Source organism: Grus americana, chromosome 8, assembly GCF_028858705.1.
Source record: "Grus americana isolate bGruAme1 chromosome 8, bGruAme1.mat, whole genome shotgun sequence".
Lineage (NCBI taxonomy): Eukaryota > Metazoa > Chordata > Aves > Gruiformes > Gruidae > Grus > Grus americana.
The window spans coordinates 11,272,098-11,296,131 of NC_072859.1; the positions used below are offsets into that span (position 1 = coordinate 11,272,098).

Below are 24,034 nucleotides of genomic sequence, written 5' to 3' on the forward strand. Positions count from 1 at the left end.
AGAAATGGGTAATGGTTTCATTTTGGATCCATGCAGGAAAGAAGTTGCATCGAGTGCAGGAAAGGATTCATATTTTAGACGGGGGTCTAAGCAGGCAGCCTTCTTTTCAAAGACTGCACGCTGAGCTCCTTGCAGCAACATCAGACTTATTTTAAGCTGCCAGATCCAGAAAGCAGAGTTTAGCACATCTCAGAAGAAATTTTCTGGATAATCCAGCCAGATTCAGGTGATGCTGGCCGGTATCACCAAAGCACTTAACTGCAACACCTACCATGGCTAACTTCAGCTGGTTTTATTACCCAGTGCTTTAACAGTTATGTGAAAGGGGACACGCGCCTCAACATAGAGATCATGTATGCATTAAACAACAAGGAACGCACAGATAACTCATCTGCAATGAAAAAAACCCAGAATCTTTACTTGTCCTGATGATGAGAAGCAACATCTTTCTTTTGCACACAACTGCTTAAAAGATAAATTTTCAAACACAGAAATCTATTTTAAGAATACATTTCTATTGTTCTTCAAATTAGAGCATCTCCTTAACAAAAACCCTCAGTCACAACTTCCTCCCACATACACTTGCACCCAAAATTAAAACCAAAAATGAGAAGACAGCAAAACAAAGAACCAACTACACTATAAGGGGATACTTCATTAAGCTACTAAGATATTGAAATCTCATTTCTGATGTGCTAAGAAAAATTTCTTTTATAGACAGTTATAAAGCAAGCACACAAAACACGTATTTAAGAATCACCCCACAAGGGTGACTTGGTTGACCTACCTCGTCCTCCTCTTCATCTATATGCTATTGTTTACTATCTTGTTCTTTCTTATACTTAGAGACAAAATTACTTAAATTGGTTTTCATTCCTGATCTACAAGCACATAATCAAATTAACATCTAAACAACTATGCAATGTGCACCATCCTAGAAGCACCACATGCAAGAAAGCTACACACAAATGCACATCTAAAACCCTTCTTAACATTGACAGATACACAAAGAATTACTGCTTTACCATCACTTTTGGGCTCTTTAATCATTTTAATCTCAGTTAGTAAAACTGCTCAAAAAAAATGGTAGTTATAGTTCTACACTCATGAAGGGATAAGTTTTTAAGCTGTGGTACAAGACATGAGTCATTTCAGGTACCACAAAGCCCTGCAGCTAAATTTAAAAAGAAAAAGGTTACTGAATATAATCCTCCAATAATATTTGAAAATCACTAAAGAAAATTTTGACTACAAACTGTTCATTTTTCCCCAAAAAAGGTTCTAATAGAGGGTAAGTGAATACATCACTTATTTGTTTTGAATTTGGAATGAAAATCTCCAGCAGTTTTAAAAAAGAAATGCACTTTAGTGTCTATTTCTTTGCTAAATATACAGGAAGGCCTTGATAACAAAAAGAAAGCATAGCAGTTTCATCCATTTTTATAGTTCTTTAAAATATTGATCTATTTTTAAATCCTTTGTTTTACATAGAAAGCAATACCGATCTGGAATTAACAGAAGCAATTATCAGCTGCTCTGCAATGCTAAAAACACATTACAAATGCGGCAAAAGTTTCAGCCTGACCTAACCAGACCTCATAGCCTACTTCACTACCCTCTGCACATTAACCTAGCTTTTTTGAATAAAAAGAAAGAAATCGAACAAACTCTGTTATCTTAAAATGTAACACTCCAAGAGCAGAGTTCAGCAATATTCTCCCCTCTAAAAACAAAGACAGGAGGGGTGATGCTACACACCAGCACAATCCTAATCCGCTCCCTCTCTTAAATCAATCACTGCTCATTGGATTTTCTTTCCATGTTTCCTAGCTGCTCTCCGTATGCCACGGGGAGCCATTCACCCGTTAACACTCGCAGAAACCTACTAGTTTTGCTTGGCCAGCTTTCTTACACGGGACCAGTTTAGAGAAGCAAAGCAACACTACGACTGTCGTACGAGGTGACAGGAGTCCTTTTCAGCTTCCCCTGCCGCAAAGGGGATCAGAAGAAAGAGGTGCCAAATCACACCTCTTTCTTGGCAAGGCATCCAAGCCCCTAACGGTAAAAACAGAAAGCAGAGCGGGTACCATTCTCACAACCGCTATTCCTAGAAGAGTGACAAGGCAGTAAGTAACTAAGGGTATGTTTGATGAGTAAAATGGCATGTAGTTTTTAAACTATTAATTTTCTGATTTCCCTGGATTATGAGTTTCTTAAAACAACATCATGCAAATGTGTTGTTGCACCGGGCAACATTAAAAATATTTTAACACAGCTTTTGCTAAATTTCCTACTTGAATAGAGCCTAGAACAAATTTCTTTTTGAAGTTACAGGTCAGCAGGAAGTTGCAACTTTCACATAGAGGTGCAGCTGAAGTGCTGTTGCGGTGCAAAGGTAACAATACACAGTCTTGTTTAACCTTTCCAATACTAGATATTGCAGCACTTCAAGGAGGTCACAATCAGAGTCCCCTCATGTTTCATCACGCAATAGCTCATAAAGAGGCTTTTTTTAAAAAAAAAAAAGGTTGTCTACTGCTTAAATGTGTTCAAAAGGTTATACAGTAAATTTTCTCCACTGTCTTACCCACCAAACTCAGATTATTTGAAGTGATACCATTGCTTAACCATAGATTTCAACCCCACTGGCTCCTGCTTGAAGGGGTGTTCATAAATGTTTCTTTAACTACAGCCAAATCCATTGCTGATTAAGGTTTAGTCACCAATGAATACAAACAGGTCATTTTCTGATATTATGAAAATTGTATTAAAAATACTTCAGGGACAGGAAAAGCTAACACTTAGAGAAATTATATAATTTCGCTATAACGCACTTGTATCTTGATTTCCAACAATGAGAACCAGCAGATATATGCCATTTTCTTCATGGCAGTTTCAGAAGCGCTCATCCCCTCACTTCTGCTTCAGTTACACCAACACCATTTCTGTGCAGCCACGCAATAACTAAGACAGCTTTTGCTTTCTGCTAGCTGCCCATGGAAAGATAGGCTGTGGAACAGAAGACAATAACGCTTGTCACTAGCGCCAGAAAACGACTACCGAGAAATGCACTGCACTCAGTATTAGTCATTCATTTCAAACTTGAAGTGTCTAATTCCTGGAAAATGCTATTCAAAGACTTGGCTTTTTTTGCAGAACTTGCCTAATGGATGCTTATTAGCAGTAAAGCTCGTTGATATGGCCCACAGTAATGCATCACCCAGGCTTTCAGCGATGTTATCCCAGCTTTCTTCACTCCCTTCAGGGGTGACTGGTGCTTGCGCTTCCTACTAACATATAGTATGTGTTTTACCTTTGCATAAACCATTTTTTTCCCCAGTTTGGCTGAAACTCAACATCAGCAAAGTCCAACACGAATCTAGGATTATGTCTGGCTCTTACAATGTGGGGGGTGGGGGGGTTCAAACTTTTCCCTTAGTGCTGCTAAGTCAAATGAAAACATAAACCTCACACATGCAAAGGAGGAAGCATGGACAATAACAGGACACTAAAACAAAAAAGAAAAAAAAAATCAGAGCTAGCTCTGTAAACATATCCCAGAGCTGAAAGATTTTGTATCCTATTAATAACTACTGAGCCATCTAGCCACAAGTGAGGAAGGTATTTCATCTATTGTTTATTAAATGCTTTTCTTTGTCGACTTACTACCATTCAAAACCAGACTTGGTTGGTACTCTATATGATATTGTGTTTCATATCACCGTATCTTTGGTGTATGTGATCAGTTTTCTGGGCACAGGAATTTCTAGAGGGGAGGATTGCTATTCATCATACATAAAGCAGATTTTACCCACACACCTGCGCATTCTATCAATGCCCACAACTTCTAACACAGCTACGTATGAAAGAACATTCTTGTTTTACCGCTCACATATTTTATTTGAAGATAATTAAAAATTATAATATAATGCCTGAGAATTTCAGAGTTGAGGAGTCAATTAATATATCTGAACAAACCACTGTTTTCCATTGCTGCTATATAGTAAACAGTTTCTTAAGAACCTCCTATTGAAGTTGAAAACATTGATTTCAAATTAATCTCTCCCAGCCATTGGCATTCAAAGTAGATCTGAGAATAAAATCTGGCGCTCTGCCTAACTCTGCATATTTGCAATACTCACATCATTCCAGGATGTCTAGTTGATCCACTGTAGAGTTAAACAAAATCCTCCAGAAATGCTGGTGAACAAAGTATGAATATGACAGGGTAATTAAACTATTGATTTATATTTCGAATATGGTTTCTTTGGTTTCTAAGATATATTATTTTCTTGTAACAGATCAGTATTGCTCTGTTACAGGAATATTAATTGAAGATAACACACAGCATGCACTATAATTTATTTTTGGTTTATATATATGATATGACTTCTAATATTCCCATGAAATAGATTAATTGACTATATACTGCTGGGACTTAAAAAATAGAGGTTCTGGAACATCAATCAATAGAAAGGCACTTTCTCACTTTCTGTAACATTTAACCATTTCAACATTTATCTCAGATTAGGCCATTTGTATCTGTTTCATGATTTGAATTGTGTTCTGACCCACAAGCACAAAGCTACCATAGTAACTGCTATGCTAATATATACTGTTCTACATATCCAAGGCAACATTAACTAAATACAGGTTTAAAAAAAAAAAGACAAACATCAAAATCCCTTTGGTCTCATTGCATACAAAGCACTTCGAAACATCACTTCGTTTGTAACTATTGTTTATGCTGTTCTGGCACTTTCTGTCCTAGCAAGACTTTTTGTCTTGCTACTACAAGATGAATATTTCAAGATATGCTGACAATTAAAACATACTGGTCATGCTTAGACAAATAATTTCTAGTGTTAAAATACAGAGGAGCAGAACTCCAGTGGCAGAAGTACCCTAGTAGCATATATCAGTATCATATTAAGACATAAGGACGAGTGTACATGATGAGACATGAAGCAAACAATGCACTTTTACCACATCATAAAATCCCATTATGTTTTTAAGACACAATGTGAGCAATTCTGATTTGGTTCCATACACAGCCCAGTTATGTTCCCAGCAGGAATCCAGAAGAACTCCATATACTAAAAGGTATACATTTACTTTGTACAGATTAATTATAAATCCACGTTACAATACAACCATAATGAATGCCTCTGCAACTGTCCCAAGTTGAATTCATTTCAGACTCTCTTTTACTGAAGTCATTAATGATGATGTTAACTGGTGAACGTGCAGATCATTCTGCAATCCCAGGCCACAACTTCCTGAAGTGACCGCATACACAGCCAAATTTTTATCCTGAATATTTCTGTCTCCCTTTAGATGGGCTATTGAGCATTTTAAAACTTGGACAGCATATGAAGTACAGCCACTGTTCACCAGAAAGCCAAAACTTCTACCAGGTACTCCTTTTGCAGAGAACATCTTATAACAAGATATCTCCATTTTCACACAGATTACTACACAGAGTATTTTTCCGTTTACGAGAGTCAAGCAATCACAGAACCAACACCAATCAAAACACCCAGGTAGGAGAAGCCATACAGACAGGTTCTGTGAGAGGAAATGCTGTTACCAAGAGGTTTTCTGGGAAATGCAAAGAAAAGCAGTGTTTCAACGCTAAGCCGCCTTCAGTCCCACGTTAGGAGCATCATTGAACTGAAGCAATTTAGGGCTGGAAGCAAAGTACTTTTTCTCTTTCTAGAGCATCAAAGCATGCTGCAGTTTCAGATCTTTCTCATCTACTTAAAATGCACGAAGCAGATCATATATGAGTGGGCCAAGTTCATGTTCCCCAGCCACTTACAGAGCAAGTGGGCTTTGCCCATCCTCGTGGATTTACCGGCTTCGAGAGCTCTGCTGTCCGCAGCCAACACCAATTCAGCTACCTTTCTATTTCCAACCTTCGTCCTATTTCACTTCCACTGAAAGTTCTGGTAGTTTAATTTATTTTTATTATTGCTTGATCTGGTTTATCCTATCCTGCATCATTTTCCACAATAGTAGGAGCTGAAAGGATTTCTGTTTTGTTCACTGTTGAAAACACAATGCTAATTTCCTCCAAGGATTGCAAGGCCCTACAAGTATTCCCAGCAAAGCAGTTTGCTAGATCTGTCAGCATCCAACAATGTCACACAAAATTCTTTATTTAGAAACAAGATAGTCACCATCACCAGTTGCCAGATAATCTAAAGAAAGCTTTAATTTATTATGGTTTTTATTGCCAGTGAAAAATGTTTTCAGCCAGCTGCTTTAGAGGTGGTGCTCTCAAGCATTTTTTTTTTGCCACACAGTTCCCTAGCACTGATTTCTAACATCACAATCAGAATGCAAAAGAATACATTTCAAATTACTCTTTGTAAAACACAGCATATTACATCAAGACTAAGATAATTCTCTTTTTAAATCACTTATTAATTACTCATGCTAGTTTAATCTGACCTTTTTTTTTCCTGGCTGACACTCGTATAAGCATTTTTAGACTAGACCTTGCAAGATGCTACAGGGCTCTGACACCAAGTAAAAGCAGATGTAAGCATGTACTTACACTGTACAGGACATGCCCATTCCCAGAAACTAAAATGGGTTTACTCAGATGCACCAATTAAAAAAGCCTGATTGAAACTGCAACTGAATGCTTGGAACCTCACCTCCCTCAGTTTCCAGTGTCAGAAAGCGTTACCTGTCCTGGCACACACTCATTCTCATCACAGCTACCTGTGACAGGACAGGAAAAGTTCATTAGTTTCAGCTAAAACAGTCAGCGATTCATCCGCCGCTGGGGAACTAAAGTTCTTTTTTATCTGGCAATATTCTTAGCAGGGAGAAGATACCTAGCATATGAATAACAGCAAAACTCTTCCCTGGACACAAAGTTTTTCAGAATTTCCCGTGTTGTGTCACAATACCGTTTTTTCAGTTTTACTATTTCAGTTCCATTTTTTCCACGTTACTATTTTCGGTTCTATGAATTATTGCATGATACCAATCTAGTATAATTGTGCTCTTTAGCCAGAATTTTGTTTACACAAAAGGAAAATTTAATCTATCTCCAGATGTGCAATGCCTTAAAGTGACCATGGGTGACAGGGATCTAACTGAGTATTTGGGTTTGTTCTTTAAAAACTAAGTTTTACTATGTGAACAGACAACTGGAAAGCACCAAAGGTGTTGAACCTGTTTCCTCAAAAAAAGGACAGGAGTTTAACGTAGCCCTGACACAATTTCAACACTCAGAGTACCCTAGAAGCCCAAGAGCCATCAGGAAGATGGCAGAAGAGAGTAAGGGCACCCCTAGGGTCTTTTTGTTTTGTTTTTTTATTTCTCAGTTTCCTGAACTGGCAACACATTTATTTTAATCAACCCAAAAAACTTGAAGTTAATGCTGGGAGATGAAACAACAGCTACCCTACATTGCATGGCACGAAAATCCCACCAGTTCCTCCTTATCTGACCCGCATGAGAAACACTTCCCGTCAGCTCCCAAAGCAGCCCCACCAGTTGAAGGGCGAGCATACCCACAGAGCAAGCCTGCCAGGTGCCGCCAGAAGCAGGAAGGATGCTTACCTCACGGGCTGCTTTTAGCGGTGCTAGCTGTTGGAAGTAGAACACAAACAAACAGCAAACACAGCTTAAGAGCCAAATGACCCCCAACGGATAGGAAGAGGATGCATGAATGGTCAGCTCTTGCCAGCAAGACGAAGTTACAGTAACTGTTTCCCTCTTGTCACTCTAAAGGCACAGTGGTTTCCCTCCATTACACAAACTCATTACAAACCTCCAGGTAAGTTTACAACTATCACACAATCCCTGTTTTTTTACTTCTATGCTTTTCCTTATTTTGCATTTAAACAGAACATAAACACATTCACTGTAACACAAAACAGTCTTTTACATTTGCTTTTTTATATTGCATCTTGACCCAAGGATGTAAAAATTATCATTGCTCTTCAGTAATGCAACTCCATTCCTGGAAACAGCTGCCTTAAAGTGTTAGGCTTTCCTTTTCCTCAACTTCTCAGGGAAATGATGCTGTGCCTTATAACCATTATCAGCATGGTTTCTCTGCGTCAAGCGCAACTCTCATAACACAGTTAAATTCAACACTTAACATCTATTGTATTTAAATACAAAGACAGATTTTTGCATTTAGCTTGTCCTGTAAAGCAAAAGAACTGCCTCCTCCCAAAAGCAAACATTTGACTCCGTCTACACAATGACATCGTAACTTTACAGTATTTAGATGTGTTCTAAACCAAGTTCAACTGGTACAACAAATAAAACCTTTGATGTGAACAGCATCTAAAGTCAGATGAATAGGAACTTCTTGTTCTGTATTAGAAGATAAGCAGAAGTATCAATCATTCTTTGTGTCATTCCCATTCTGAGTTTAAGGAAAAATGCAATGGTAAACCAGCTATGGCAAAATAACTTGGTTATGACAATTATGCCTCTATGATGATTAAAACTCGGCGTTAACTAAAGGAAGTTTGTAAAATAAGTCCTAAAGGACACACAGAAATGCTAACTAATATGCTATTTTCAGACACGAGTTTGTAATTTTTGCTAGGTTTTAATCTACATTTGAATATGCACTCAAATGTGTAAAGAAACCAGATCCAGATTCAGACTCTAGGAAACATGATCTAAGGGCGTTGTTCAAGCCTTCTTTCTAATTAAGGATTTAATACTTGGATGGTACCCTCCAAATGAGGATTAAGAATTTTGCAAAGGAAGACAGTATGACTGTAAACTGCTGCCTTGGCTTTCCCAGCTCAGGAAGCGCAGATACCACACCCAAAATCTTGTTCGGGCCTTTTTTTCCTCTCACTACTTCTCCTTTTTCTCTTCTCTTTTCCATATAATGTTCACTATTAGTTCTAATCTTTTCTCCTAAACCAGAATCACAAAATATATGAAGTCTTTGTCCACCCAAATTATTCAGTTCTAAGCACAGCGTTACAGTTCCACGATACATGGAAAAATGTCAAAGGCATATATAAGCTGTTAACGTTGTCAGCATTTTAGTGCTTTATCTGTAAGTCACATAGAATCTTCCATCCTAAGTATGTGCCTGTAAATATCACCTTTTTACCTGGATCTTGGAGTTATCACATGTTAGCCTACCACAAAAAATTACAGATTCTTAACACACTACTTGCAAAGCAGTGCTATGCTCAAATCGCTCTTACTACACAACATTATTTTAAGGAATAACGCTTTACTGGGAAAACTTATCTTGGCTTCGGGGGGTTTTAAGCCCTTCATGATCAGTTATATAACTCTTCCCTTTGTAGCCCTGACCATGTTTTATTTTATTTACAAATAGAAGTATCTATCCCAACAGTTATATGATGAGCACGTGCATCTACATATATCTGCATCCCCAGATAATATCACCAGTGGCAAAGGAAAAAGAATTAAAAAGAGTATTTCTGTGAACCAGACAGGAAACCCTACACTTCAGCCTCTTCAAGTCAGTGCTAAAGAGAGTGTCTTACAGCTTTGCAAAAAGCATTTTAAACCTTGAAAGTTTAACCAGTTTTCAAAGCTTTTTAAGCAGATTTTAAATCCTCTGTACATGAAAGACAAGCCATTAAACTATATATGAAGGAGCTAGCACTATAACGTATCTCCTTAAAGAACGCTAAACCTCTGTGTAAGATGGACTGTTCGGTGCGTGGGAGGGCAGAGGCATGCTGACATTAGCTTAGAAAAATATGCAAACTCTTAACACTTCTGAATGCAAGCAATTTAAAAGCCCACAAACTATCCCCCAGGCAGCCATCTCAAATAGTTAAGTACTAAAACGAAACTAAAATTAAATTTGAAAAAAGCACAGGAATGTCAACTTTCATACTGATTGACTACATTACACGATACAGGTTGCTGTTTTCGGCTTACATTTAGTTCTATTAATAAGAGTGTGTTCGCTCCACTGAGTTTTATACAAAATTCTTTTTATAACAAGTTAATATGTGTATTAGCTAACGCGTCAAGTTTTTCCCTTTTAATTTCACCGTCCAAAACCCAATCACACCGCTGAAAGCGGCATATGGCATTACATGAAAAAACAACGCAGTCGGGCAAATGCCTGCAGGGCAGTAATTCATCTCTACCAGCATTGATAGCCCAGCGCCTGCCCCCACTTTACTACAGCTGGAATCTCTGGAGTAGAGCAGAGCCTGCCGCTCCTCCCAGGACTGTCCTCTGGCTGCTGGGGAGTAGGGTCATGCCTCCCCACTGAGGTCTCTTCTCCCTGGTGAAGAATGCAGGGGAGATAGGAGAAAGGGCTTCCTTGGCCTATTTCTCCAGCAGCTCTCACCCTTCCCCCTCCTACACACACATATCTGCACCCACCTCCAAATTACATATACATCCAAGAATCTCTGTAGGTTGGTGAAAAAAAAGTCTGTAGGAAAGGAGGCACTGAAAAGCAGCAACATTTTCCTCTGCATTTTTGCATCTGTGAAGAGAAGCTGAAAGCTGGAGTGACTACCCTCCATTTCTCAGTCTCTGGAGAATGAAGGGAAAAGGTAAAAAGCATCAAAACGCCCATCTTTATCTTAGACGCAAAATCATAGTTGCCTTAATTGTTTTTGTTGTTCATAATTCTCCAACACCCACTTTTTGCTAGTAACAGTCCAAACACACAGAAGACATTGTTCGTAACCTGAGGAGCTTTCCAGTTAAATGAAAGAAATTTTAATATAATGAAAACATTAATTTAGATACAACTGGAGGGCTTCGAGTTACGCAAAAGATTATAACTTATGAAGGACTCACAGGTATGCTTGGTGCTTGTACACAAGAGAGCTTCAACCAAACTCTGGCTTATATCCCCTGGTTTTGTCAAAAAGGACGAAAGTGATGCACAATCTCGGGCACTATCTGCTTTTGCCCTCAAAACATTTACATAATCCTCAACAAAGGAGTCTGAAATATTCTGCTCCTAATCAATCGATAATCCTGCAGAGAAACCAGGCTAGATTAAATGTCCTCTTCCAAGCTTGTTAGGTACCACCATTTGCAAATTTCAACAGGAAAACCAAGAAACCGTTATGGGGAAGTAATGCTAACCTAAATAGTAACATATGAGTTAATGAGTTGGGGTGGGGGGATGTTAAGCTTAATGAAACTTCAGAGGAGTATGGAAAGAAAGCGCCTTTTTTTTTTTTTTCGATATACAAAAACTGCACCTAAGAGTATAATCAGATAGCTCATGTCCTGAAATGGCATTGTACAAACTGAAACCACATCTTTAACTTTTTTGTTGGTGTAAAATAAGTTCTAATATGGTAACACAATATTTGAGACTAAAAATCTACAAATAAATGAGACTTGTAAGAAAGCTTATCTAGTTCATAGCAACACACGGATGCTCTTCATAGTCACCTGAAGAACACAGTCTGCTTTAAAAAGTTAGAGAAACCTAACTTTCTGTAGGCTAGTACTTATTTAGCATCCTTCCTGTTAAAATCAACAGTGAAAAAGGTCAGCAATATATAAAGATTGTATCAAAGGTTTTAATTGCTCTTTAAAAAAAATCCAGCAGACTTCATGTATTACACTGAGAGAATTATCTTTTTAATCAAATTCAAGTGATGCTCTGAGAAAAAAAGTACGGTGGAGGAAAAGAGTTATCTGATCAGCATGTCACACCCACAGGCTCAGACTCTGTGGTTAATAAACAGCTCTCTACAGTGAAGGGAGGAAAAGAAAAAAAAAAAAAAAAAAAAGATGAAATAGTGTTTGCTCTGACCACAATCCTGAAAGCAGCTTTGGAAGACTCTTAATCAAAACCCTACCAAAGCTAGACAGGTTACCCCTGGAGAGAAGTACCAACTGCATTCAAATTTTTTCAGAATTGGGACCTTCCTGGAACTCTGTATCTTATTAGTACCTTACAGATCACCTCATAGAAAGAATTTTCCATTTTTTGCCCTAATTCCTGGACTTAATTCAAATAGTTCTTAACTCCACCAATACACGATTAAACTGATTTTCATCGCTTTTCCTTGAAAATGCAATGAAAAGAAGACCTTTTAAAGAAATCTAATTTAGAGATCATATATCACTAAGATTTATTATCATTCTGGCATAGGCAAGATAAACTACAGGAGTTATTCATGCAATTCAACAGAACCTATTAAACACCTTCTCTGGAAATTACATATCTAGCCCTAGAGCTATAGAAGGCTTCCTAGCATTTAAAGAGGAAGTAAAACAAAGCAATCAAATTTCAAGCCTAGTTCAAACAATTATTCTTTGCTTGAACAGAAAATGAACTGCTATTTCAAAGGGAGTTTCAAGTAAAACTAGAACAGTCAGGACTAAAGCAGTCCTAGACCCATACCACGACATTCAGTGGTTGACTTTCCTGGATCTACCTGCACGCTCCATGGAGTCTTTTTGTTGCTTTTCCTATGTGCTATAATCAAAGAAAATGAAGGTGTAGCAAACAGCACTCTCTTAGCCACACAAACTGATACCAGTCTGAGTCATCTTCTCGGGAAATCGTGGACAGAAGTGCTCAAGACCTGATGTTCACAGAAGTTGTTGTACGTTGCCTTTCTACTGGTAGCTGCGATACTTGGATTGCCTTTTGTGTCTGCAATCCAGTTTTAATAAAAACAATACAGACGTACAGGTTATAGAATGAGTTAAGTTACCAACTCTATCTTTGCTCATTTATCCTAAATCTAAAGTTCAGACATATACGTGTGTATGTACATAGTGTATTATGTTTCTGTATGCATAGATAAATATACACTCTTCACAAAGATTACAGTGGCACTATTATTTTGGACATGTCTTGTGAAAGAGTTCAGAAACATCAACTTTCCAGAAATTCAGTTTACTTTTCAGGATGGAAGGACCTGCATAGAAAAAGGAAAAAAAAAAAGCTGCAGACTGCTTTGGTTAGCCGATTACTAGGCTCAAGCCTATCTCACAGTGCCAGGTGCAGTGTAACTTTGAAGAGACAAGAGAGGGCCAGGAGAAGAGTAAAGTTGCTGTAGGTGCAGCTGTCATACAATCTTGAACCAATAGCTTCATGCAAGACTATACTTTACTGCATAACACGGCACTACTCCTCATACCTAGAAAGGGTGATTCAGCCCAAAGCGCAAAAAACTTGCGTCTTTTTACCCTAGAGCTAAAGAGCAATGCTCGTCCTTAAAATAACACAGCAGTTTTGATAATATTAATATCTGTTGTCAAGTTGGCTTCTGGGTCTGTAAGTGTAAATTTAATACAGAAGGCCAGCTGATGATGGGCACACATTTTTGCTATTTTTTTTGTTCGCTTGTTCATTAAGGAGTGACACAGGAAAGAATTATGAAAATCTGCAACTGCCTGGGAGGCAATGTAAAACCTTTTGCTATAAGGTGCTACTGACACTGCAAGCCAAACTCACAATTAACAAATATTGGGCTGTTAGAATAGCTTAGCACTCATCTCCTAGTTGCTTAGCAAACTCTGGTGAACAGAAGTTACTTCATCTCAAAGTTTGGCAAGAATCAGGTTATGAATTTTCCCAAGAAAAAGCTGTCACACTAACTAGTCACTACATTTCAACACAGGATGTTAATTGATGCTTACCATCCCCACCATGCCGCAAAGGACTGGAAGTTATCACACCGGCTTCAATCTGATTTTGGTCCTAAAGGGTTTTTTTTTTTTCCCTCATCTTCGAAATATATGCCTCAACTGTCTAATTGAATACAGCTGAAATGCAACTTTCAAGGTAAAGTCTTAGGTGTAGTATAAAGTCAAAAGCATCATTTACTCTGAAAACACAGTAAGCAACATTTTCTAAATTGCTTAGGGAACCATATCCTGTTTTGTGTAAGCATTAAGCCCCTCTAATAAATAGAAGGTGGCTTTTTTTAACATAACCGAAGTGAATAATTAACAGAGCTTATCAGTATGTTACAAAAACGTTACCAAAAACGTTAGAGAAAGTTACAAAAATTATACAAAACCGATACAATTCATGCTATTAATTGAATGGCGTGTGCCATTATAACAATATTTACTTAAAGAGTATCCTTTTTTCTCTCCTGGGTTGAAAATGAGAAGAGGGTTAGCAGATCACTGCTCTAGCAATGCTATTGTGCACTGCTGCAGTTCCAAACAGAAAGAGAGCAAGCAGCCCAAAAGGATGATCTACTCAGTCAAGAACACAATATTAAGAAATAAATATTCAAGTATGCAAGCTACTCTTAAATCACTAAAAACAGGTATCTAATGGGGAAAAAAAAATTTGATCCGGCTATAACTGAAGACGCAGTAGCACAACTGAGCCTGTAACCAGTTCAGGAGCTACCTACCACACATGAAGTGATAAATTCATATTAACCTACAGGAAATCTCTTAGATGTTTACATTGAGTAGAAAACAATGCTGGAAATAATTAGTGGAATGATTTAAGAACAGGTTTTATAATACATATAAATCTTGCTGCATTTCATGTATGTATGATCCTTTATAGCTGGAAGAGCCCCTACGACAACGTCAGATCTGAAAAAAATAACATTTCTTGAGAGCTGTGCTATAATTAAGAAGTAACCTGAAATTATTATGCTTTTGGAAAAGTATTTTTAACAGTAAAATTTTTTTCATCATCTCACACTGTTGCAGGCACACAGCATCCTCATAAAAACATCATCTTATTACAGCTACACATGCACTAGGGCTACCCCAATTTTTATTTGGTAGAACAGTTACACGCTGGCACAGGGAAATTAAAATGCAGGAGAATGCACACTGCAGCAAAGCTTGAAAAGAAAAAGCTTAAAGATACATGGGTCACATTAAGGTCTTCCTCTCTCCTAAGTCGGCTTCTCCTGCTGCTCACTCATGCAGGGAGATCATAATTTTGTGGCTGTGATATTTCCACGGCAACACTGGTGACAGTGATGTCACAAATTCAGCCCTGACATAGCTTCAGGATCAAGTACAAGGAGCAGATGGGATGCGAGGGAGAAAGCCTCTATTTAAACACAAATCTCTTTCATAAGAAAGAAAGAGGCATGAGCAAAGAAACAGGTGAATGGATCACGTTTTCAAGTATGATATATTCAAAAGATTATCCTAGCATGAAAATCTATTTAAAGGCAAGACCTACAATACAGGGTAACTGTCAAATTTGTTAGGCCTTATAATAAACCAACCTTGAAAGCTCCCTGTTTAGCATGACAAGCCTTGTGCTCCATTTCTAAAGTGGCAGTGAAGACAATACACTTTTGTCCCTTGTGAATTTCCTTTAAATAACTTTAACATTCAGATATATTAATTTGAAACATCACTGTGCTCATAATACCATATGTAAATATGATGTGAAGCCCCCACTGGAGTGAGTTTATTATCTGAATTAGATACATGAAAGAAATTAAAACAAATCCCAGATGGGTCAGCAAGAACAGCAGGATGGTAACTGGAATATTCGGCCACCCCAATTTGATCGGTAGAAGGGGATTGTACTTTTGTGCTGATCTGCAGACTCATGGAAGAATCAAGACAACCTCCAGGCCAGCTGAAACACCCCTAAACCCCTTGGCCAGTCACACGCCGCGGACTCCAACGCTACCGGTATCAGACCTCCTTGCTGTTGGTCCATGGCATGGCCAAAGGCAGAAACTGAGCCCACGCGAGGTAAAAGGGATGACAGCAAAAAGCAGAATAGAAGAGGGTGCACCCACAATCCAGTCACAAATACAGTCTCCACATTATCTCACGTCACAGTTCAAGGAGATACGCAGATTTCTTAAGGACACTACTCTCCACAGAGGATAACTGATGAACAGCACGAAACGCCTGCTGAGGGAGGTGCGGGAAGCGACCATGACCAGAATTCAGACATAGGCAGTCATTCACAGAGCTGCAGGTAACGAGAAGTGGTTTCGTACGGCAGCAGAGGCAGAAAGATGCAAAACAAAACTCAGAAGTCAAAAGGGAGATAAAAGGAATTAAAAGGATACAGATCCATGTTCTGATCACAGAAGAAAAACACGGTTTTCAAGACTTCAAGATGAAGACCTGAAAGGATTATCAACAGTCTAGCTCTCAGGAGGGAAAGGAAGAAAGGGAGTGAAATCTGCAGGTTGAAGCTGGGCCTAAGCTGAGATGTGAACGGGCCCCCAGGAAGGGATGTCAGCTGGAGGCAGAGACTAAATGCACAATGCAAGGAGGAACAGATCAGAAGTCAAGTAGCTAAGCAGAGTTCACAGGCGTCATCTGTGACTTAGTAAGGTAAAGACTGCAAAAGGGAGAGAACAGAAGGTAAAATGTGCCACGATATAAACCACAACAATGATCCGAGAGTGAGGAAAGCCCACCTGATTCCCCAAACCACAACCGTACCAACAGCAAATCAAAAAAGCAGGCAATAAACCAAAGGATGCTGGCTGGTCACAAAAAAAAAAGTGAAAATACTCAGGACTGCACCAGGACCAAGACGTCATCTCACAACTAAATAAACAATCTTACGAAGAGGAGGGGGGAAAAAAAAAAAAAGAAAGAAAGAAAAAAAGCAGAGGAACATGAGATGTCAATAATGGATAATATATAATACAACCAGTCCAGAAAAGCCTTTTGGGATCATCAGGAAAAGACTTAAAGAACTAAAATTGTTTAGCTTCAACAAAAATGTTTTTTGTAAACATATTAGGAACATACCCGTGATACCACTAACAGAAACATGGGCTGAAATTAGAAAAAATAATAGTTTAAGGCTATAAACTTCTACAAGCTTCTAACCTGTGAGAGTAGTAAACTCTGGAAACAGCATCCATTAGCACAGTAGGATAAGAAATATAGTCAATTTTAAGATGTAGTTTACTGCTTTTACAATTGTGATTAAGACACAGCTGTCACAGGCTAACATGACTACAACACAACCCCAACAAGACTGCTCCTCTCCCTGTATTTTTATAAGGCCAACAACCTCAGATGAGAACATGAACCGAGTTCCCTCAACAGACTTTCTAGAGGTCACTTTAATTTCAGCGCTGGAAATCCTATCTTCCTTTCTACCCAAGAGGATAAAAGCCTCTCTCAGATAACTCTTGCACTACTACTTCTCTTTTACCACGTGTTTTATAGAGACGTGAAACTGATGGCTGATATAAGCTCAAGTCAGCACTCATTGCTGTTTGTATCATGTAACAAACCAAAGCAGCTGCCAAACGTGAGCTATAAAGTCTCTTTCTGTTGCTCAGAAAAGAACTTTCTCCCTATCACACTGATCAAAATTAACATTCCACTGATTGTCAATCAGTCAATTGTTCTGCTAAAATGAAATCTTAAACAAAGTCAACGTTGTAAGACAAGAACTGCGGAAGACGCGTCTCAAGTCCAAGCTTCACAAGTATTTCTCTCAGAACAAAAATATTTTTGTTCAATAACCATAAGTGAAAATATAACAATAAAAACTCATGACAACTATGAATTAACACATTAATAGATTTTAAAAGGCAATAAAATAACCATAGTCGTTTTCTAATACAATCCCAATCCAGCAGCAATTCAAAACATAAGATGACACTAGATCAGGATGCAAACTATTTTCTTTCCACCACTCATTTCTATAAATAAATATCAATAAGCACGACATATTACCTTCATTTTCAGATGCTTGGCATTTTACTTTCAGTACCAAATCAAAGGTACGTTCTGGATTTTCCCTGGAAGAAGCAAACATAATTGATTAATCATATATGTATTTCAGACAGTGTTTCTACTGTGTTATATCTTTTCCATTCTATTTGTACAGAATAAAATTAAAATAAATTAAAATATCATTAAAATAAAATTAGAAATCAGATTAGTTCTAAGGAAGAACCAAAGTCACATTTCCCTGTACAGCCTTAAAAAAAGAATAAGGAAGTTAAGCTAAACTACATGATTTAAGTGATACTGTCACTACTTTATATATCAAATAGCTTTTAAGTCACTCCATCATATTACACCTAACAGTTGGGAAAAAAAATCCTTATCAATCAACGTGAATACATATTAACGGAGTCATGGGCAACCTTTTCTAAAGCTACATTTTATTTCTACTTAATAGGAACAGCCCATCATTAGACTTTCATTTTAATTCCACCAATTTAGCCACTACCCTTCAAATGCACAGGATTACCACCATAAGGCTAAGAATCACTTAGCTTCCTCTTTCACAGGATATTGATTGTGGACATTGACTTTAAAGGCTGAATCTCAGGCATAAGTCAGTGAATGAGAAAACATTAATGCAATAACTAGGGACGGCCACAATCCCAAGCTAGCTGGGAAGATGGAGCCTCCATATCTGCAGCAGCCATCATGGCCAGCTCTGTGTGATGGCCAACGCCTCTTTCACCTCCCTGGTAAATACACACCTGATAATAATCAACTGCATATGCTAATAGCAATTAACATTCTACCTAATCCGAAACTAAATATTTATTAAAGCAGTTCTAAAAGCCATTACTATACCATTCTCCTCTCTCTGCCTACCAAGCATACTGCTATTTATATTAAAAACAAGTGGTATAACCGCACCCATATCAATTATCTATTTAACCACATAAAAGGCTCACACTTGAACTCCCTTCTGGGGTAATACTCCCACTGAAATCAGCTGGAGTTTTAGGCAAATAAAAAAATCCAAGACTTGGTTCCCGGTTTCTAGAATGCTTCAAATAAAGCATGCAGCAAATTAACACACTCTTTTTTCTTTAAAGAAAGTTCTGAATGAAATCCAAAGGCTGAGCTGGGGAAAGTTTCAGCTGTCACAAATTAATTGATTCAGTACGTGCTTTCACTGACCTCAGCACCACCATCAACTGAGACATGCAATTACAGTCTAATTCAGGTTATGGAGACATAACCCACCCTTATCACAATCTTTCCTTGCGTTATATTTCAAAGCATTCAGTTGGAAAAATCCTGTATCTACTGATCCTGTGTACAGGAGATCAAATTCTGCTCTGAGTTACAACAGCCTAAATCCGGGTTATGAGAGATTTACTCTGGTATTAAACTCTGTCCATTGTTCCTCTGGCCTGCAAGCGGGTTCAGAATGAAACTGATAAGGCTTGGCTTCGTTGAGCCACCTAGAAAAGCGAACCACAAAAATCCTTCCTTTAAAAGAAGTGACATCTCCCCATGATGTTATTCCAGCTCAGGCGCTGGGTTTATACTCTCAGGCCACTTTCCCCTGCCATTTCTTCCTAAAACCCAGACCGCACAACGCTGGGTTGGTTTAATGTGGATCGGTTCAAGCGTTACAAACACCGAATGAGTGCTTCTAGCTCAACTTCTAGCGGAATTACTTCAAAGAGCTTTCTTCACGAGGGTAACACTACCTTCCATCTTTCACTATACCACTCTAAATCTGCTTTTGCAGAAAAATGCTTCTAAGTTTATTTTTCACATCCCACTATGCCTAGAAGTGTCAAAAATGTGTCAAACTAATCTGAGAATTGTCAGACTGTCTCTCGTTTCCTTTGCAGCTACCCGGTAGCAGCCTGCTTATTCATCACATATTCCTCAGAGGTTTTCGTCCATTTCTGAACCCCGTGTTTAACATCTTGTTGGTTTCCAACGTCAGCAAGATCAGGCGGCGGCTCCTGACGGGTAGGGCTGGACGGCAGTGCTTCCAAACACCTAAAAATCTCTTCTGCACCTGCCATGCCATAAAGGCAAAAAGAAGGTTTGTAATTGCTGGAGAGATTAATGTCACAAACCGCAGCCCACCAGCTGCTGCAGGTAGCGCTGCCGCCCAGGCCTGAGGGAGCTCTGGCGACCGGGGCAGGGAGCTGGGCCCGCGGGCCGGGGTGGGCGTCTCAGGAGCGGGCTGCCACCATGTCATCGTCCCCTTCCACCGGCCGCAGGCCGGCAGAGCTGACACCGCTCCGCCCGCGCCCTGCCGGGCGCCGCTCCCCGGCACCGACGCCTCTGCCCCGGGCTGGCCGGCGGTTGCGGGAGCGCGTTCCCCGCACAGCTGCGGGAGGGCCGTGTCAGGGCAGGCGCGCTGGGGTCGCCGGCGGACCGGGAGGCGGCGAGAGGCGGGGGAGCGGCCGGCGGCGCTGCAGCCGCCTCCTCCTCCCCCTGCTCCGGGCCAGGGTGGGGGGCGCCGCCTCGCCGCTGTGCGCTCCCCGCTCCCCCCGCACCGCGGGTCCCGCCTCGCCGCGGCCCGACGCGCAGCGCCCGCTCCCGGCCCCGCTGCCTCCCGCCCGCCCCGCTGTCACTCAGCGGCCGCGGCGCGCCCGGCCCCTCGCACGCTCCCGCCGGGTGGGCTCCCCCTCCTCCCCTCCCTCCCTGCCGCCTGGCGGGCCCGGCAGGCCGGGGCGGCTGCGAGGCCTACTCGCTGCCCGCCCGCCGCGGAGCTCCGCTCGGCCCGCCGCGCCTGACAGCCCCGCCGCGGCCCCCGCCCGCGCCAGCCCCGCCGCGGCCCCTCGCCGGTTGTTCCCCCCCCCGCCCCACTCACTTGAACCTGCTGTCCATGGTCACATCGCGGGCCCCCGGCGGCTGTTCCAGCGCCCCTCAGGGAGAAGCGCCCCGCCCGGCAGGGGCGAGGGGGCAGCGGCGGCCGCTCTGCCTGGGGCGGCGGGGGCGGCTCAGCGCTGCGGCGGCGGGCGGCGGCCCATGGCTGCTCCGCTCCCCCGGCTCGGGCCGCGACTGCAGCGGAGCGGCGGCACCGCCTCCTCCCCCCGTCTCTCAGTTCCTGTTGCAGTCGCTCCGGCACCTTCTGGGAACCAGGAAGCTCCGCGGCGGCCCGGGGAGCCGCCGGGGCCGGTGTCACCTGAGCCCGGCGGGGGAGGGCCAGGGGGCGAGCGGGAGGCGGCGGGGACCGCGAGGCCTGCCCCCCTCAGGGACGGCGTGCAGCCCCTGCCCGCCGCGGCAGGTGCGCTGGGCCCGGGGAGCCCCGCCAGGCTGGGCCAGGCCCCCGCCGGCTGCAGCCCCTTCCCGGGGGCCGGCCCGGGCTGGGGCGGAGGCCCCTCGTAGGTGGGGTAGGGCAACGGCGAGGTACGGCGGCGGTCGTGCTTTACCTCACGGACACCTTCACCCGCCGCCAGACGGGCTCCTCGGATGGGTCCGGCGCGTGTGTTACCTTACACATCTTAACATCCCTCTTACGTTCTTTATGCGCAGCAGGAAAGTGGAGCTTTTCATGCTAAAGGTCATAAATGTTAATTTAACCTGCGGTAATCTGTTTAGCTTTTATTTTTATCAAGTGCTAAACAAACAGGCTCCCAAACTGCTTAAGAGGTGGTGCAGCGGGGGAAGTCGCTGGAGTAAACGCGCCGTCCCGTAAACACACATAAAAAGCTTTATACCCTCGAGTGTTTCCAGTGAGTTTGGAAAGGAAGAAAAAATAACACCGTCCTTGAGAGGCTTCCAAGTCTCATTCATCTGAGAGGCACTGAGCAGCCAAATTCCCACCTACACCAAGTTTCCCTCACCACCACAGTATCACTGCAATGAAAAAGTGCATAAAATAGATTCTGCAGTCGTGGGCCAAAGAAAAACGTCATTCTTTTCACTCTTCCTCCAGAAACTAATCATCGTATCAACAGTTAAAAAGAAGAAAAAATATTCAAGCCAATTACATATTGAACACATAAAGCAGCATTAGTGCATTACTGAGGCTGAAAAATCAAATATTCAAAAGTCAGGAAATTACAAATACTAACTTTTCCAAAGCAATATCGTTTTGGCTTCATTACACATCCTACACACCTCACAGGATATAGATTAAATAATAATAAAACATATAGATGCGCGGCAAAAACGACTGAATGTTGCGGCAGAAACCTTAGCTTTGGGATTTTCTTGGGTTTCGAGCGCTTACTTTCCCAGCCTTCATTTTGCAATAATTCTTGGCTATGTTTTACCAGCCAGTATTTGCAACTCCCACTGAAGTAAATGAAATTGTTTTGGGGGTTTGTATCCTTCACACATAACCACACACTTCATACAGCTCAGGGGGTTTTTAGAAAGAAAAAAAAAAAATCACCAAATGTCTGTTTTTGTATACCATGAGAAGTCCTCGAAGGAGGCAGCTGTAACTCGCCTGCTGTGAAACCTAACTGCGATGCCGGCCCCTGCTCCGCGCTCCCGGTGGCAGGAAGAGCGAGGAAGGGACCCTCCTGCAGCCGCCCAGAGCTGCTCGGCTGCGGTACCCCCGGCAGGCTGGCTGCATCCTGCACGCTGGGACGTTGCAGAACCGAAAGGGCAGCGGCAAGTAAAGCCGGGTGCGCAAGAAAGTGCGCGCGGGGAGGGAGACGAACACAATCTTGTCTGTACATCTGTCTTTCTACCTCCCTTCCGCCCTCCATCTCTCCCCCCGGTACGTGCTGTAAAGCACGCAGAATTTGAAACGCACTGCTGAAAAAAAATGGCCAATAATTTAGCAAGATTGAATTTGGATTGGATGATTAGCCAAATATTGAGACGTTTTATTTGTGGGAAAACTCCATCTGAAGTGTACTAGAAAGTGAAAAAAAAAATGCTATGTTTCAGGATTTCACTAAATCCGTATTTTGGATTATACTAAATATTTTATAAGCCTACTGTGAGGTTGTTTCTCTCTTCTCTTAAGCTGCTGATGCTTGCCACTTTTGCAGACGGAAGAGCAGTCTGGCGGCCCATCAGGGTGACCTACTGTGCGATTCCAGCCAGTCTCTTGGACTGGTGTTCGTCTTGGCAGACGTGACCATCAGGTCCCTTGGAATTTATTTTATTGTAATTGGAGAAAAAATAGGTAGGGTTTCTTTCCCAAAGTAAATATGGGCCTTGTCACTAGAGTAAATTGACTGGAGGCAGTGACTAAACCTCGCCTGCCTGGAGGAGCAGGAAGGGTAGAGAAAGTTCACGTTTAAAATAGAGGGCATACGAGAGAAAACCTTGTTGAGAGAGGCTGACATCTCTCAGCGCTATTATTTCAGACTCTGTGAAAACTTAAGCAGACATCTATGCCCAGGTTACGCTTAGTTCATGTTTTCAAGACTGTTTTGCAACCACAGCAACTTTTAATGAAAGACAATGTTTTAGGAAAGGTGCTGGTGTTCAAAACCGCCTCTTGCTGCTGCCTTGCTTTCAGCCCTTCCCTGGGAAAGGGTTGAGGCAGACGGACAAACTGAAAAAAGAAAACCAACAAACTGATAGATATGTAGAGAATGGATTACTATAGTATGTTCTGAAGCGAGGAAAGTCTAATTTGCTTTTCTTTACTCTTTGGTTTTCCTTTCAAAATTAGAATCATGAAGCAAATGATATTTGGCCTTTCCAGAGTCAACTGTTCGACCAGGTAATCCAGAAGACACGAAGCCTTTCTCTTTATGCGTTGCATTACATGAAAATGGCTGAACTCTGCCTAAATCTTCTCTAAAAGGTTAGCGTAGGGACTGATAGAAGAGGATTTGCAGGAGGTGGGGGTGATGACATAGACTTCATAAATATGAGCAACTGAAAAAAACCTAGTAATTTAAAGATGAAGATTCCTACTCAATCTTAATTGTAGTTTGCCCGCAGTGAATACTCATTAGTCATCTTTGTAGCACTGAAATAATGAAAGGAGCCTTAAAACTGACATAGATATTTACAGACACTATTCAGCTCTTACGTGCTGTCAGTAAAAGAGACCTCAATGTAAATTGAATTGGACCTGCAAGGCTCAGTTTTCTCCCAAACTGATTAATGCTTTGCAGCAAGAGGTTGGATGAAAAATACCCAGAAGTCTACTTCATCTAAATCAGATAAGAGGATGGAAGTGCCGTCAAGGCAACTCCATCTCAAGGACTGACACAACAAAACGTGTAGCATACTTTTTAGTTTACAACCAAATTCAATATGGAAACAACAAGAGATGTAGTTGAAAAGCACCAAACAAAATCCAAACCCAAACATCCACATCCTTTCTACTATGGAGCAATCTGCCATTCTCAGCCAAATCAAAACCATGTGGGTTTGGGTCTATAAAAGTGATGCAGAGCAGGGTTAGGATCTCAAAAAGGGATATGAGAAACAG

General features: G+C 41.2%; 1 protein-coding gene across 3 annotated transcripts in view; it reads right to left on the reverse strand.

Annotated features, from left to right (window-relative positions):
* DENND1B (DENN domain containing 1B) overlaps positions 1-20,900 on the reverse strand; it is a 164,766-nt gene extending 143,866 nt beyond the window's left edge. For 2 of the 3 annotated variants that reach the window (XM_054833718.1, XM_054833716.1), the window contains exons 1-2: positions 20,492-20,900; positions 17,638-17,702 (exon numbers count right to left, since the gene is read on the reverse strand). In XM_054833718.1, the coding sequence (XP_054689693.1) occupies positions 17,638-17,702; positions 20,492-20,508 (82 nt within the window). In that variant the 5' untranslated portion in view covers positions 20,509-20,900. Of the gene's footprint in view, positions 1-17,637; positions 17,720-20,491 lie in introns of those variants that run through there. The other variant, XM_054833717.1, reaches the window with a different exon arrangement.
* Positions 20,901-24,034: the final 3,134 nt, after the last annotated feature.